Source organism: Phacochoerus africanus, chromosome 8, assembly GCF_016906955.1.
Source record: "Phacochoerus africanus isolate WHEZ1 chromosome 8, ROS_Pafr_v1, whole genome shotgun sequence".
Lineage (NCBI taxonomy): Eukaryota > Metazoa > Chordata > Mammalia > Artiodactyla > Suidae > Phacochoerus > Phacochoerus africanus.
In genome coordinates this window covers 60901655-60917937 of record NC_062551.1, presented here as the reverse complement: position 1 = coordinate 60917937, position 16283 = coordinate 60901655, and the positions used below count along the sequence as shown (strand labels likewise).

Sequence of the window (16283 nt, the reverse complement as noted above, 5' to 3'; positions counted from 1 at the left end):
CGGTTGCCATCCTGTGGAGCTGGGCAGCCTGGGTCCTCTGGTCCTGGTGCTCTGTGCCGTGTGTCTGGGGAGGGCTCACCCCCACATCCAATCCACTTCCTGGGTCACGGGCAGGAGGGGAGGAGGGAAGGGGAAGACACACTTGAGTCCTTCAAAGGGCAACTCCTGCAAGATGCCCACATCACTTTTCCTCTACCCTCATTGGCTAGAACACAGTCACATGACCACATCTAGCTGCAAGAGATGCTGGGAAGTGTAGTCCTTAGCTGGGCAATCATGTGCTCACCTAATAGCTTCTGTTGTTACAGCAAAGGAGACTGGATATTGTGTCCACCATCGACCTGGTCTGTTATGTTAACTCACCCCAAGCACTAGGCCGTGATGACTACATGCAAGAATAAGTTGACTCTTCAGTTTGGTATCTGTCTCCCATTGAGTAGGATTCCCTCCATATTTACACGATTAATTAGAATAACGAACATTTCTTTAGCAGGGACCACATGGTAGGCACTGAACTAATTTCTTTACCCCTTTTGATCTACTTAATCCTCACAACCATGGGATGAGTTGTTTTCTTTTTCTTTTTTTGTCTTTTTTTTTTTTTAGGGCCACACCCTCGGCATATGGAGTTTCCCAGATGAGGGGTCAAATCGGAACTGTAGCCACTGGCCTACACCACAGCCGCCACAAGGCTGGATCCTAAACCCCCTGAGCAAGGCCAAGCACCTCATGGATGCTAGTCAGATTCACCTCCACTGAGCCACGAGGGGGACTCCAGGGATGGGTTATTATCTGTCTTTCTGAGCTAAGAGAACAGAGGCACAGAGAGCTCATGTCACTTGCTTCAGGTCACACAGATCCTAAGTAGCCAAGCCAAGGTCCAAACCCAGGCAGTCTGGCTCCAGAGTCTGTGCCCTGAACCATCCTGGTCTCTCCCTCACAGATGTGGACCTGGGAGGTTCCCAGATGGTCTTCCATCTGTGTGAGCCTCTTCCAGCCCTCAGAGCATCTCCTCACTCACCTCTTTGGATAGCACATACATACTTGGCATGTGCTTGTAGCTTTATGTTTAGCCAAATAATGTAGCTTAAGAGTAATAAGATCCACTGGTCTTGGCAACTGATGTAAAGTTGCATAAGGTGAGAGCTGTGAGTTTCTGTTTTATTTGGAGACTCACTGAGGAATATATTTCAGGAGATGGCTTCTCAGAGAGCTCTGAGAACCTGCTCAGGACAGGTAAGTAGGAGATCAGTTTCTATGTGATTTTGGAGAAGACGGTCCATGCAGTCAAACACACACCTCAGGACCAGGTTACTGTTGGTCATGAAGTATAGACTTCTCCATCGGTGACTTCAGTAAGGGAAGATGCAAAAATCTTGGTTCACATTATTTTTCTCCTGAAAATATGTAATTGTCTAAGGCCCCTTTCTTGCCCCTTTCCCCAGAGCCTGGAGTTCTCACCATGATCTCTACTCTGAACTCATTTCAGGGTAAATTTAGGCAGACGTGCCTGCTGGGCAACATCCTCTCATTGGCAAACTTCAAGGGGGTTGGGAGGTGGCTCTGGTGATGTTTCTGGGCTCCTCCAGATGCCTGGAAGATGCTGGTGGTCAGCTCACCTAGGCTGGCTTCTCTTGGGGGACTACAGAGACGTGGCCCTGCCCTACTTATCTTTCCTCCTCTAGCTGCTGGCCTGGGCCTGGTCATCCTCATGGCAGGGGGAGTTGCCCAAGAGAGAAATCCATGCCAGTTTCTCCAGCCCTTTCCAAGCTTCTGCCTGAATCACATTTTGTCAGCATCTCGTTGGCCAAAGCAAGTTCCATGGCCGAGTGCAGATTCAGAACGGAAGGGCGCTGCAGACTTGAATACTAAAGGGTGTGGACAGGAGTCAGGGTGGACACTGGGGGCCATGTGTGCAAGCTACCACAATGCAGAGTTGTGATCACATCCCCAGCTTCCATTGTCTCTCACCAGTCAGAACCAAAGAGATTCACCAGCCAGGCACCTGGGAGGGAAGCAGGAGTGTGGGGGAGACTTCACCAGCCAAGAGGCCCTTTCAAGCATCAGACAAGCCTCAAGGAGGATTATAGGTACCGGTGTGAGAGACGAAGGAAGGATTTCCTGTGTAAATCCGTGTGCAGAGATATCAGAGCATGGTAACTGGAGAGAAGCCCCATGTGTTTCCTGAGTGTGGGAAAGCTTTCCCTGATGGTTCAACCCTTAGCGTCTCTGCAAAATCCAAAGTGCAAGGATGCTGGGTCCAGGCACCACTGGTGGGGGAGCTTGGGGCTGGCTTCCTCCCTCACATTCCGCTGGAAAAGTCATGTAGAAAACAGAAGTAATCTCATGAGGTGTGAAAGGACCTTTAGCTGGAATGCACACCAAAATCCCCTAGCAGGCAAAATAGGGGAACCTAGGTGGCTGAGATTTCCTTCATGTCTGCTTAGAAATTTTTTGGTAGACCAGAAGTTCTCATTTGGGCTGAGGCTCCGCCACCCCCTCCTGGAACTTCCCCACAATGCTGGGGATATTTCTGGTTGTCTCAGCTTGGTGGTGCTACCTGGCTCCAATGGAGAGGGACCAAGGATCTTCTGAACATGGGGCGATGCACCAGGAAGAACTCTTGCACAAAGAAGGCATGGGCATTAGACCTCAATAGTGTCACTATGGGGAACTCCACTTAGAAAGGAGTTCAGGTTTCGTTTCCCTGCACCCCTTGCACTGTAACCATGAACTCACTGCCTGTGGCTACTTTGGTATCAATGAATCAATCTTAACCAAAATTCAAAGCCCAGTCTCAGCCTCTCCAGACAGGACTCAATGGCCAGATGTGGGCAGTGGGCACCATACTGGATGGGGCAGATAGAGAGCATATCCATGGCCACAGAAGTTTCTGTCCTCAGGGCCGATTGGGTGTCTTGGGGTCTCAGAAAATCCCCCAGGTCAGGGGTGGGCAGGGTATGGGCACCCAGCCCACAGCCTCTCATGTAAATAAGGGTTGTTGGCACAACTGCATGCATTCCTTTCTTATAATCCCGGCTGCTTTCATGCACAACCACATAGCTGTGACACAGACCAGACCCCAGAAAGCTTAACATATTTGGCATAGCGCTCTTGACAAAAAAGGAGACTGATCTTGATTTATAGATGCCAAACTAAAGTCAATACTTGTGCAAGCGTGAGAATGGTTAGAAAAAGGAGGGAAACCCTGGATCTGTTGTGACTGTGACACAGTGTAAAAGAGATCTCGTGTTGGGGTTCAGCGCACACGCTCCATACATGCGTTTCTCCGTGGGTGGCATGTGTTTCTTCCCATTCGCAGACCAAGTTTAGAAATGCTACCTACCTTTATTACCTGCACAATCGATTCTTTTCCCCTGAAAACGTGCCCGTGGCAACCTCCTAAAGCACCAAGGAACGAGGAGGAAGAGGCCCCCGACCCTCCCTGCTAATAATCAAATTGCAGAGAACACTGACGCCTGTGCTGGTGTCAGAGACGGTCTGAACCACCTGACTCGTGCTGGGGGCGGGGTGGGGGGGGTTGCGCCTGTCGCTCGGCGACTCGGTCCCGTTCATTCGCGCGAGTTCGTCCACAGCGTCCCCGGGGCATCTCCGGAGCCAGGCTGGTGCAGGCGCCGAGGACAGGCACTGAGCCCGCCCGCCCGCTCCCGCCCAGGGGCCCAGACAGCACCCGGGTCCGGAGGTCAGTTCCGAGGCTGCAGCTGCGAAGGGTCCCCGCCATCGGGGCGAGTGCGCAGCGCGGGGCGCGGCGCTGCGGGTGGGTCTGCAGGGTCCGGGCGCGCGGAGGGCAGTGGCACCAAACCAGGCTGCGCGGGTGGGTTCAGAGCAGCTGGGGAGCAGGAGCTGCTGCTTGCGAGCCCCGGAGACAGGGTCTCTCGCACGCAGTGGGGCTGCTTGAGGAGCCCGTTTCCCACCCGCCCCCGAGGACAGTCGGGGTCCTCGCCCTTGGAGCCGGGGAGGGGGCAGGGGGCGGCTGCAGGTACTGGGATGTCTGGGGCCCCTGGGAGGGGGCAGACGGGAGGGGTGGCGGAGGTGGGGTGTCTGGGGTGGGGGACGGCGGAGACTCCGTCCGGGACGGGTGGCGGAGGAGCGTCGGTCGCGGTCGCAGCGTGCAGGGGCTGCAGGGACAGACCTGAGGACTTGGCAGTTGGATGGAGAAGCCGGGGTGTGTGTGTGTGTGTGTGTGTGTGTGTGTGTGTGTGTGTGTGTGTGTTCAGCAAACCTGAGGCGTCCTTTGGGGATAAGGGCGGCCAGGTAAAGAGTTGTTGGAACGGAATATCATAGCATGATTTGGGGAGGACCCCAAAGCGCCATTCAGTGGACTGGGGGCAACCCCTCCGGATGCTTGGTGGGTCCGCTGAGGGCGCATATGAAGATTCACGGCAGAGAAGGTCTCTTGGAAAACAGCTCTCGAGCTTCCAGGGATTCTGTGCGTGCTGCTTGGCTGTGGGTGGGGGCTGGGAGCCCAGGGGGGCGCGGGGTGGGGGGCAGGCTCTGGGGGAGGGTCCCGGGTGTCCTCCAGAGGGAAGTCGTGTTGGGGGGTGACTTGTTTTTTTCAGCTTGAGCGTCTGCAGTTGTGCGTGTCCCGAGTGTGTGTGTGTGTGTGTACGCACACGCACACCCACAACTGCGTGTGAGAAGGGCCTTCAGGACTGAAAAGCAGGTCTGCCCCCTGAGGGGTGGGCGGCTCAGTGTCCCTGGGGAGTGTCTGCAGATATTTGTGTCCTGATGCCTGGTTTCCTCCGTGTTCATCTGAAAATGTGTGTTTAACAATTTTGTGTGTGTGTCCCTGGGCAAGTGTTCCCGCTATTTGAAGCACCTTGTATTTGCATGATTGCGTGTAAAGAGCTGTGATTGCCTCTGCTGCTTCTTAAAAAGGCTTAGAGCAAGGGGTTTGGCTCTCAGTTACCAGATCGGGTGTTCTGAAGGTGTATATGCCTGTGTGTGTCTATTTAGTCATATTTAATCTTCGTGATTAATAGTTAACTTTCTTCATTTTTGTGGAGGGGAAAGTTGACAGCACAAGAGATTGAATAACCCCTGATTTGGAGGTTGCGGGTAAAATACAGGACACCTGTTTAATTTGATATCAGATAAATAATGAATTACCTTTGGGTATCAGAATGTCCCAATATTTCACGGAACATATATAGTTAAATATTATTTAGTATATTAAATAAATGTTTTTCTTATATAGACATGTTTCATGCAGGGTTTGGGGACCTACCTATAATACAAAAATGCTTTCTGTCTCTGAAATTGAAATTTCCATTTGTCGTGGATTTACTGTACGATGATGTTGAATTTGGCTAACTTGACCCCTGAGACCTCTCAGCCACTGACTGTCAGGCAGGAATCCCCCCCAATCCCCCCACCCCCCGACACACACGGGCCAAGTCCTGCCCGGGGTGAACCTGGAGAGGAGGCAGGGTCCCAGGACCCCACAGCTGAGCCTGCTGCCAAGCACCTCCTGCAGCGCCCGCCCCTCCCCAGGGGCTGTGGGGAGGGGTCCACCGAGCAGCCCCTCCCCTTCCCAGCAGCCCTGAGAGGCAGTCACTGAGCCTCCTGGACCAGAAGGGGGCCCAGGCCAGGCAGGGGCGGTGCTGGTCTGAGCCATGTGGCCAAGCTGCCCCGGAGCCTTAGGACAGGGCTGGCATGCGGCCCTGGCAGTGCCGGCCAGGAGGGCACTTACTGAGTGCCTGCTGTATGCCAGACACCAGAGGCCCTCTGATACCGGGTCCGCTGAGCTGCCCCTTCAGGGCCCTGACACTTCCCCTTGGATGGGGGGACCCGAGGACTTGGGGGCCATAGCTGCCCGTGTCCACCCCCATGTGAGGGCAGGGCTGGGTCACCCCCGGCCATCTGGCTGCTCAGCCCAGGCACTCCCTGCCCTGGTCTCCTGCCCACAGGGAAGGCCTGTCGTGTCATGATGCTGCCTCTCAGCACCATCGAGGGCAAGGACACCCCCACCGAGGAGGTGAAGACCAAGCCGCCTGAGAAAGGAGGTGAGAGACCCCTGGGTGGAAAGCTGTGGGCAGGGGGAGTGGGGAGGGTCTCCAGGGCTGGGCTGGGGGGCAAGGGGTGGCCCTGCAGCCTGGCCCCAGCCCCAGCTTCTCCCAGTGGCTCCTCGTGGGGAGGGAGGGCCCCGAGGGGCACCCAGGATGGAGCCCCCCACATCACCGGATGTCAGTGGGTCCTGTTGCTCCCTGGCTCGGAGGCTGCAGGGATGTCTCCTGGGAACTGGAAGCCACCTGGTCTCCTCTTTGTGGCCTGGACACCCCTATTGTCTTACTCCAGCCCCTCCCCTCACTGACACTCCCTGTCTGATCCCTGTGGGCCTTGGGGATGCGATTAGTGCATGCCTGCAGACATTGCTGTGCAACCTCCAGCAAGTGTCCCTACCTGTCTGAGCCTCAGCTTCCTCATATGAAAATGGGATGAACCTAGTTAGCATCTTGAGGGTCTTGTGAACACCCAAATAGGCTACTTATGTTTAAAATTTAAAAAGCGTATGTGGCACATAGCCAGTATCCAACACAATAGACCTCGGTTTTGGTCTCATGATGAAGATTTTATTATTTTTGAGTTTCTCAAGCCTCAGAAGGCAAGAAGGTCTCATGAGTCTTTCCTCCCTACCCCCCCACAGTCCTGTTTTTTGAGAACCATGATAAGGCGCCAAGGAAGCCCCCCAGAATGAAGGGAACGATGTCGTTCAGATTCCTGCCGTTCTGTACTGTGGTAAGTCTCCCTTTGACCAGAGGCCCCTGGGTTTTGAGAGGTCAGGCACATCCACCCTCTCGGTCCAGCAGAGACCCTTGGGGGGCTGGATGCCCCCTTGTCTACTCACCACTCGAGTGTGGCTCCATCCTGTGGGGATGGTTTCTTTGGGGATGCTGCTCACTTTCCTGCCTCCTTCTCTTAATTCTGAGCACCACTCCCTTTATCATCTCCTCCATGAAGCCCCCCTTTCTCACTTTTGCCCCATTGCTCTCTAATCTCTTTCCTTGCTGAGGTTTCTTCAGCATAATGATTGCTACCTGAGAGCATGTCTTGCATCTGTTTATCATCTGTCTCCCCCACTAGAGTAGTTCTGTGGGAGCAGGAACTGCCTCTATTGTTCAGTGACACATCCCTCAGCATGTGACAGATGAAGGGCAGGCACTGTATGCACGTGGGCTGAATAAACGAAGGAATGAATTAGGGAGTGGTCCCTGTGAGGCAGGCAGCTGTGGCCTTGCCCACCTGGATCCAATCCCCCATCTCCTGCTGAACTCTTGCTTTAGGGGGGGACCACCTGTCTGAATGTGCTTAGGATGGATCCGATCCGATCCTCAAACCTGCTCCAGGTGTGCTCCTGCAGAACAGCCAATGCCCAGGTTCACCGTGATTGGTTCAGGGCTGGGCATGTGACTCAGCCTTGGCCAATGAGGCAATGTCTCTATCTCTGGGGCTCTTCACAGGCAGGACAGGAGCCTGGAGGGTCCACGGGGGTGGGGGGGCAAGGGAAGAGGTCAGGGGAAGCACAGTGGGAGGATGCCAGCAAGAACATCTTTCCTAATAGTGCCTGCGACGGTGCCACGGGGCACTCCTTGTAAATCTTCATATTAGAAAAGAATGTAAGGGTCACAGATTTTGCAAAAACAGCATAAAGATCGTCCCAATTGACTGATTGTTAGCATGTTTCTTCACAAGTTTCTTGCTACACAAGATCCCTTCTAGGGCCGGGTATTGTGCTTAGTAATGAGACTTTAGTTCTCTTTAAGCTGGAAAAAATCTCCTCAGCCTTCCTTTGCCTCCTAATGGACCGCCAATTTTGAAGTCCTGGGTCTCATCCTGTGCCTTATTGATGGGGGTTTTGTGGGGTCTTTGCGGCTTTTTTTTTTTTTACCCTTTTCCCCTAACGAGGTGCAGGGCAGTCTGAGATCTCTGACACACCACCGAAATGAGGCCATGTCCTTCTCAAGACACCACATCCCGAGGCACTTGAGGTCGTGCTTTTGAGAAGCAATTCAGGTGTAGTTTCCTTGCTCTCCTGCACAGTAACCACTAACTAACTGCCTGTGGCTACTTCAATGTCAATGAATCAATCAAGTAAAATTCAAAACACCATTTCCCAGCTTCTCCAGGCAGGTTTCAGCTGCCAAACGTGAGCAGTGATCACCGTATCGGTGCCGTTTGAGGGCATGTCCATGATCCCAGAAGGTTCTGTCTCAGGACCAGTTTGCATCTCCCAAGTTATCAGAATTATCACACAGTGAAGCCCCCAGAAAGTGAGGATGTGGCCCTGCTGTGAGAAAATACCTGTGTTTCCTTATGTACGTGGCATGCGTTTCTCCATATTCGAAGAACAAGTTTAAGAAATACGATTTGGTCTTATTACCTGCAAAACTGATTCTCTTCCACTGAAAATGTGCCCATGAATCTAAATCGGTTTTTCTAACCCGTGAGGAGGAGGAAGTACACCCCCCCCAACCCCATACACAGGAACAGTGAAATTGCAGGGAACACTCTGATGCCTGTGTTTCTGCTGGGGGCGGGGTGGGGTCAGGGGTGCGGGTTGTGCGGGAGAATGATCACCTCACTCACGTGATTCTTCCACAGCTACCGTGGGAATCTTCTGAGGCAGCCGTGGGCGGTGGCCCAGAACAGACACTGAGCAAGCGCCTCCGCTCCTGCCCGGCAGCCTGGAGAGAACCTGGGTCTGGAGGTCAGTGTCTTGGCCACAGCTCTGAAGAGGGTGTCCCATCGCGGTGTGGGTGCAGCACTGGAGCCGGGGCGTGGGGGGTGGGGATGGCGCTGCAGACAGAGGTGCCCAGAGAGGATGTGTTGGTGCGTTCGGGCCCATGGGGTGCCGGAAACTGCTGCCAGGGAGCCCCAGAGACCTGAGGCTGTGCGGAGTGGGGCTCTTTGAGGAGCCTGCGTCTCAGCTGAGGACGGCTGGCGACCTCGCACACTTGTAAGCCTCTCAGCATCTCTGGGTTCTAGGCTTTCTCTGGCCGCTAGGAGGAGGGGAGACTGGATGGGGCAGAGGAAGCGCGGGTGTCTGGGGTAGAGGATGGCGGGGACTCCGTCCAGGACTGGTCCAGGGGAGCCTGGGTCCTGCTCCCCAGACTTTAGGGGATGGGAGGGGCAGCTCTGGGGACTTGGCAGTTTGGTGAAGGAGGCAGGAGGGATGCGGGTGCTGCGGACCCTGGAGAAGTCAGGGGGACGATGGGGGCCGGTTCCCGAGTTGGTCCCACAGGACTTGGGAAGATGACGGGGCGGGGGCGGGGGCGGGGGAGTCCGGAGGGTAATTGGGAGGCGGGGAGGGACAGGGAAGGACAGGAAGGCCCTCGGGATGTGTCTGGGGGCTCACTGAGGACCCACAAGAAGAGTCGCAGGTGAGAAGGGCGCTGGGAAAACTGCTCTGAGCCTCCAGTGATGCTGGGCGTCTGCGTGGCTGCGGGTGGGGGCTGGGAGCTGTGCTGGGGGCGCGTGTGAGCGGGGCGGGCTCTGGGGAGGGGCCTGGGTGGGACGGAGGGTGGGCTGGGAGGGCCAGGCGGAGGGCAACTGTGTTGGAGAGGATGGCGTGTAGTTTCAGCTTGTGTGTCTGCAGTTGTGTGTGTGTGTCTACAACTGCGTGTGAGCAGGGTGACCAGCACTGACAAGCAGGTCTGCCCCCCACCCCAGTGAGGTGGGTATCTCAGCTTTCCTGGAGTGTGGCTGCAGGTGTGTTTGTGTCCTAATGCCGTGGTTTCCTTGACGTTCATCTGAAAATACGTTTCTTACAATTTTGTGTGTAGGTACTTGTCTGCTGTTCCCAATATATGATGCACATTGTGTTTGCAGAATGATGTGTGAGGGTCCGTGATGGGTCTTTTGCTTCTTTAAAAGGCTTAGAGGAGGGTTCTCATTGTGGCACAGTGGTAATGAACCTGTCTTGTGTCCATGAGGATGCGGGTTTGATCCCTGGCGTCGCTCAGTGGGTTAAGGATTCGGTATTGCCATGAGCTGTGGTGTAGGCCACAGGTGCAGCTCAGATCCTGCGTTGCTGTGGCTGTGGTGTAGGCTGGTGGCTACAGCTCTGATTTGACCCCTAGCCTGGGAATATGCATATGCCATGGGTGCAGCCCTAAACAGACCAAAAAAAAAAAAAAATGTGTTCTGAGGATCTCTGTGTGTGTGTATATATGTTTTCCTCATGTTTAATCATTTATTTCCTCATTTTCATGGAGGAGAAAGCTGAGCTCACAAGAGGATAAACAACCCCTAAATCAGAATTTGCAAGGAAAATACAGGACGCCTGCTTAAATTTGAATTTCAAATAAATAATTATCTTTTAGTATAAGTATGTCCCACATATTTCATGGGACTTGCTTATATTGAAACATAATTAACTAAAAATATATAAAAATTATTTTTATTTTATTTTTTGCTTTTTAGGGCTGTACCTGTGGCATATGGAGATTCTCAGGCTAGGGGTTAAATCGGAGTTATAACCACTGGCCCACACCACAGCCATAGCAGTGTGGGATACTTGACCCACAGAGCAAGGCGAGGGATGGAACCTACGTCCGTATGAATATTAGTCAGATTCGTTTCTCCTGAGCTGTGCTAGGAACTCCTAAAAATGATTTTTAACGTAGACATGACCCATGAGGTGTTTGAAGCCTACTTTTACTTAAAAAGTGATTTGTGCATCTGAAACTCCAATTTCCATTTGTTGTGTATTTGTTAAAATGCCGATGTTCAGTCCAGCAAACTTGACCCCTGAGACCTCTCAGCCACTGACTGTCAGGCAGGAATCCCCCCAATCCCCCCCTCCCCACACATACACGGGCCAAGTCCTGCCCGGGGTGAACCTGGGGAGGAGGCAGGGTCCCAGGACCCCACAGCTGAGCCTGCTGCCAAGCACCTCCTGCAGCGCCCGCCCCTCCCCAGGGGCTGTGGGGAGGGGTCCACCGAGCAGCCCCTCCCCTTCCCAGCAGCCCTGAGAGGCAGTCACTGAGCCTCCTGGACCAGAAGGGGGCCCAGGCCAGGCAGGGGCGGTGCTGGTCTGAGCCATGTGGCCAGGCTGCCCCGGAGCCTTAGGACAGGGCTGGCATGCGGCCCTGGCAGTGCCGGCCAGGAGGGCACTTACTGAGTGCCTGCTGTATGCCAGACACCAGAGGCCCTCTGATACCGGGTCCGCTGAGCTGCCCCTTCAGGGCCCTGACACTTCCCCTTGGATGGGGGGACCCGAGGACTTGGGGGCCATAGCTGCCCGTGTCCACCCCCATGTGAGGGCAGGGCTGGGTCACCCCCGGCCATCTGGCTGCTCAGCCCAGGCACTCCCTGCCCTGGTCTCCTGCCCACAGGGAAGGCCTGTCGTGTCATGATGCTGCCTCTCAGCACCATCGAGGGCAAGGACACCCCCACCGAGGAGGTGAAGACCAAGCCGCCTGAGAAAGGAGGTGAGAGACCCCTGGGTGGAAAGCTGTGGGCAGGGGGAGTGGGGAGGGTCTCCAGGGCTGGGCTGGGGGGCAAGGGGTGGCCCTGCAGCCTGGCCCCAGCCCCAGCTTCTCCCAGTGGCTCCTCGTGGGGAGGGAGGGCCCCGAGGGGCACCCAGGATGGAGCCCCCCACATCACCGGATGTCAGTGGGTCCTGTTGCTCCCTGGCTCGGAGGCTGCAGGGATGTCTCCTGGGAGCTGGAAGCCACCTGGTCTCCTCTTTGTGGCCTGGACACCCCTGTTGTCTTACTCCAGCCCCTCCCCTCACTGACACTCCCTGTCTGATCCCTGTGGGCCTTGGGGATGCGATTAGTGCATGCCTGCAGACATTGCTGTGCAACCTCCAGCAGGTGTCCCTACCTGTCTGAGCCTCAGCTTCCTCATATGAAAATGGGATGAACCTAGTTAGCATCTTGAGGGTCTTGTGAACACCCAAACAGGCTACTCTGTGTAAAACCCTTTAAGGACTGCCTGGCACATAGCAAGTACTGTGCACATGTTAGCTCTTGCCTCTGGTTTCGTGATGAAAATGTTACCATTAGGGAGTTTTAAGCCTCAGAGGGCAAGACGATCTCATGAGTCTGTCTTCCTCCCTCAGCCCTGCTCTCTGTGACCCCCGAGGAGCCGCCAAAGAAGCCCCCCAGAATGAAGGGGAGGATGTCATTCCGAGTGCTGCCCATCTGCCCGATGGTGAGCCTGCCTGCTTCCTCCCTTTGACCAGAGGCCCTGGGTTCTGAGAGGCACATGCACCACCCCTCTGCCGCACTGGGTGCCCCTAGGTCCCCCCAGGATGTGGCCCCATCTTGCGGGGGGTGGTTTTTCTTAAGGATGCTATCCCTTCCCTCCTCTTTCTCTTTCATAATTCCAGTACCTGCTGGATGTCACCTCTTCCAGGAAGCCTCCCCTGGACACTTCTTCATCCCTTCCTAACGCCTTGCCTTGCTGGGTTTTCTTCAGAGATATTATTGCTACCTGAGAGCATACTTTGTGTCCGTTTGTTTATCATCCGTGTTCCCTACTAGAGTAGCACTGTAGGGGCAGCAACCTCCTCGGCCCTCAATGAGGCATCTCTGGAGCACAGAACAGATGAGCTGCATAAACGAAGGAATGAATGAGGGAGTGGTCGCTGTGGAAGCTTCACCACCTGTACCCATTCCTCCTTGCACTGTTAACACCCTTGATTTTTCGTGGGAGACACCTGTCTTCTATTTACTTACATGAGTCTGATCCCATCCGCAAAGGGGCTCCAGGTGTGCCCTTGGCCAATCAGAGCAGGCAATGTTCACCGTGATTGGCTCAGGGTTGACCATGTGAGTCAATATTGACCAATAAGGCATCTTCTCCACCTCTGGGATTCTTAAAATGCAGGAGGGGCGCCTGGAGGGGCTCCAATAGGAGCCAGGGGGGTAGAGGGGAGAGGTCAGGGGAGGCACAGGGTTAGGATGCGCCTAAGGACGTCTTCCTCTTAGTGCCTGCAACAGTGCCAGGGAGGACTCTTTAGAAATTTTCTTTCTTTTTTTTTTTTTTCTTTTTTGTCTTTTTGCTATTTCTTTGGGCCGCTCCCGCAGCATATGGAGGTTCCCAGGCTAGGGGTTGAATCGGAGCTGTAGCCACTGGCCTACACCAGAGCCACAGCAACGCGGGATCCAAGCCGCGTCTGCAACCTACACCACAGCTCACGGCAACGCCGGATCGTTAACCCACCGAGCAAGGGCAGGGACCGAACCCGCAACCTCATGGTTTCTAGTCAGATTCGTTAACCACTGCGCCACGACGGGAACTCCAGAAATTTTCTTATTAAAGAATTTAGAAGCCACGGATTTTGCCAAAACAGTATAAAGATCATTCGAATTCACCAATTTTAACATTTTTTCAATTTCTGTGTTCTCTATTCCTCAATGTGTATTGACTTAGAAATAGAATATTCTCTTATATAAGTGTGGGACTGTTGTAAACTTCCTGTTTGTAGCCTTGTTATGCATTTTCATCTTATCGACTGTCCATACACCCATTTTGTTCATTTGCTATGTACTGGTTTTTAGCATTCTTTGACCTTCAACACCAGCTGTTGTCTTTAGTAACACATCTTTAGTTTTCTCTAATCTGGAAAATCTCAACATTTCTTTGCCTCTTATTGCACCCATCTAGAGGCACATGAGGTCTGTCTGCCATCGTTGGTGGTGGGAGTTTTCATCCACTTGGCCAAGATGCTTGTCCCATTTTTCCACTGCATAATTTTTCATTTTTGTTTTGTTCATGCAATTGACTAATAAGAAATCAGTGGGAAGACACTTGTAGATGAACCAAGTAACCTAGAAGCGGAGAGTGCTCTGATTGGTCCATTTCAGGCCCTGTGCCCACTGAGCCCCCCCTCAGCTGAGGGCATGGAGAATCCCAAATCTCTCAGCCTGGGTCCCATGGCCATGAATGTGTGAGGTAGAAAGTCTCTATCTTCTCCTAACCAAGAGCACAGAAGTGTGGGATCAGGCAGTGATTCTCAACCAGAGGCAGTTTATCCTCCAGGGGACACCCTCAATGTCAGGAAATATTTTTAGTTGTCACACCTGAAGGGATAAAACTTCTGGTACCTTGTGGGCACAGGCCAGGGATGGTGCTCAACATCCTGAAATGCACAGGACGCCCCCCCCCCATCCCTGCCACTGCAAAGAATGGTCTGACCCCAAATGTCTCTAGTGGACACTAACATTCTCCTCTTTCTCCTCTGTTCCCTTTCCTTCCAGCCAAGTGTCTGCTTCACCTATTCCTTGGAGCAAGATGACTCTGACGCGGATGCCCAAGTTCCTCCTGAACCTTCCAAGCCTGACTCAAATTGCACCTTCGTTCCTCTGCCTGTTCTGGAGTTTCATGAAGTCAAGGTGTGGGAGTGCCCCCTGTGCTGTCTCAGCTTTGTCTCTGCTTCCTAATTCCTGAGATCCCTCTGCTTCCCGCTCTTGACTGGGCACCCCCAAACCGTGCATGCTGGGCTCCTGTGATGTAAACCCCCAAATACAGCTGCTTAAATAAACGGAAGTAGATGTCTCTCTGGTGGTGGTGGTCTGTGTGTAAAACTCCCAGGGCCCGGCGGTTGCCATCCTGTGGAGCTGGGCAGCCTGGGTCCTCTGGTCCTGGTGCTCTGTGCCGTGTGTCTGGGGAGGGCTCACCCCCACATCCAATCCACTTCCTGGGTCACGGGCAGGAGGGGAGGAGGGAAGGGGAAGACACACTTGAGTCCTTCAAAGGGCAACTCCTGCAAGATGCCCACATCACTTTTCCTCTACCCTCATTGGCTAGAACACAGTCACATGACCACATCTAGCTGCAAGAGATGCTGGGAAGTGTAGTCCTTAGCTGGGCAATCATGTGCTCACCTAATAGCATCTGTTGTTACAGCAAAGGAGACTGGATATTGTGTCCACCATCGACCTGGTCTGTTATGTTAACTCACCCCAAGCACTAGGCCGTGATGACTACATGAGAAAATAATTTTAATCTTCGACTCTCTATCTCTTTACACTTTATTTTTTGCCACTCCTGTGGCATGTGGAAGTTCTCAGGCTGCAGATGGAACTGGAGTCACAGCAGTGACAGTGCCAGATCCTTAACCACTAGACAAAGAAGAAACTCCTAATTTCTTTACACCTTTTGATCCACTTAATCCTCACAACCACAGGATGGGTTCTTATTATCTGTCTTTCTGAGCTAAGAGAACAGAGGCACAGAGAGCTCATGTCACTTGCTTCAGGTCACACAGATCCTAAGTAGCCAAGCCAAGGTCCAAACCCAGGCAGTCTGGCTCCAGAGTCTGTGCCCTGAACCATCCTGGTCTCTCCCTCACAGATGTGGACCTGGGAGGTTCCCAGATGGTCTTCCATCTGTGTGAGCCTCTTCCAGCCCTCAGAGCATCTCCTCACTCACCTCTTTGGATAGCACATACATACTTGGCATGTGCTTGTAGCTTTATGTTTAGCCAAATAATGTAGCTTAAGAGTAATAAGATCCACTGGTCTTGGCAACTGATGTAAAGTTGCATAAGGTGAGAGCTGTGAGTTTCTGTTTTATTTGGAGACTCACTGAGGAATATATTTCAGGAGATGGCTTCTCAGAGAGCTCTGAGAACCTGCTCAGGACAGGTAAGTAGGAGATCAGTTTCTATGTGATTTTGGAGAAGACGGTCCATGCAGTCAAACACACACCTCAGGACCAGGTTACTGTTGGTCATGAAGTATAGACTTCTCCATCAATGATTTTAGTGCTTTTCTAAGTAAGGAAAGTTGGAAGAATCTTGGTTCACATTATTTTCTCCTGAAAATATTTAATTATTCTGCCACTTTCCCCAGAGTCTAGAGTGTCTCACCATGGTCTTCATTCTGAATGCATTTCAGGGTGAACTTAGGTAGAAATGAGCAACATACTTTAAATTTTTTCAAAAAATTAGAGTTGATTTACAATGTTGTGTCAATTTCTGCTGTATAGCAAAGTGACCCAGTCATACATAAACATTCCCTTGTATTGTCAGTCCATCTCAAGAGACTGGATATAGTTCTCTCTGCTGTTCAGGAGGACCTCAGTCTAAATGTGATAGTTCACAGCTATTAACCCTAAACTCCCATCCACCCCACTCCCTCTCTCTCCCTCTTGTCACCACAAGTCAGTTCTCTGCCTATGAGTCTGTTTCTGTTTTGCAGGTAGGCTCATTTGTGCCATATTTTAAATTCCACAGATAAGTACTATCATATGGTATTTGTCTTTCTGACTTCACTTATTATTAATATCTCTAGTTGCAACCATGTAGC

General features: G+C 52.9%; 1 protein-coding gene across 2 annotated transcripts; it reads left to right on the top strand.

Annotated features, from left to right (window-relative positions):
• Positions 1-3562: 3562 nt before the first annotated feature.
• On the top strand, positions 3563-14529 carry LOC125133435 (uncharacterized). 2 transcript variants are annotated; one of them, XM_047791554.1, is made up of 7 exons: positions 3563-3703; positions 5931-6026; positions 6668-6759; positions 8623-8728; positions 11358-11453; positions 12089-12180; positions 14232-14529. In XM_047791554.1, exons 2-7 carry the CDS (start codon positions 5948-5950, stop codon positions 14412-14414), a joined length of 648 nt encoding a protein of 215 aa, XP_047647510.1. In that variant the 5' UTR covers positions 3563-3703; positions 5931-5947; the 3' UTR covers positions 14415-14529. The 2 variants fall into 2 exon arrangements, with proteins under 2 accessions (XP_047647510.1, XP_047647511.1); XM_047791555.1 differs by lacking the exon at positions 3563-3703 and adding an exon at positions 3746-3778.
• Positions 14530-16283: the final 1754 nt, after the last annotated feature.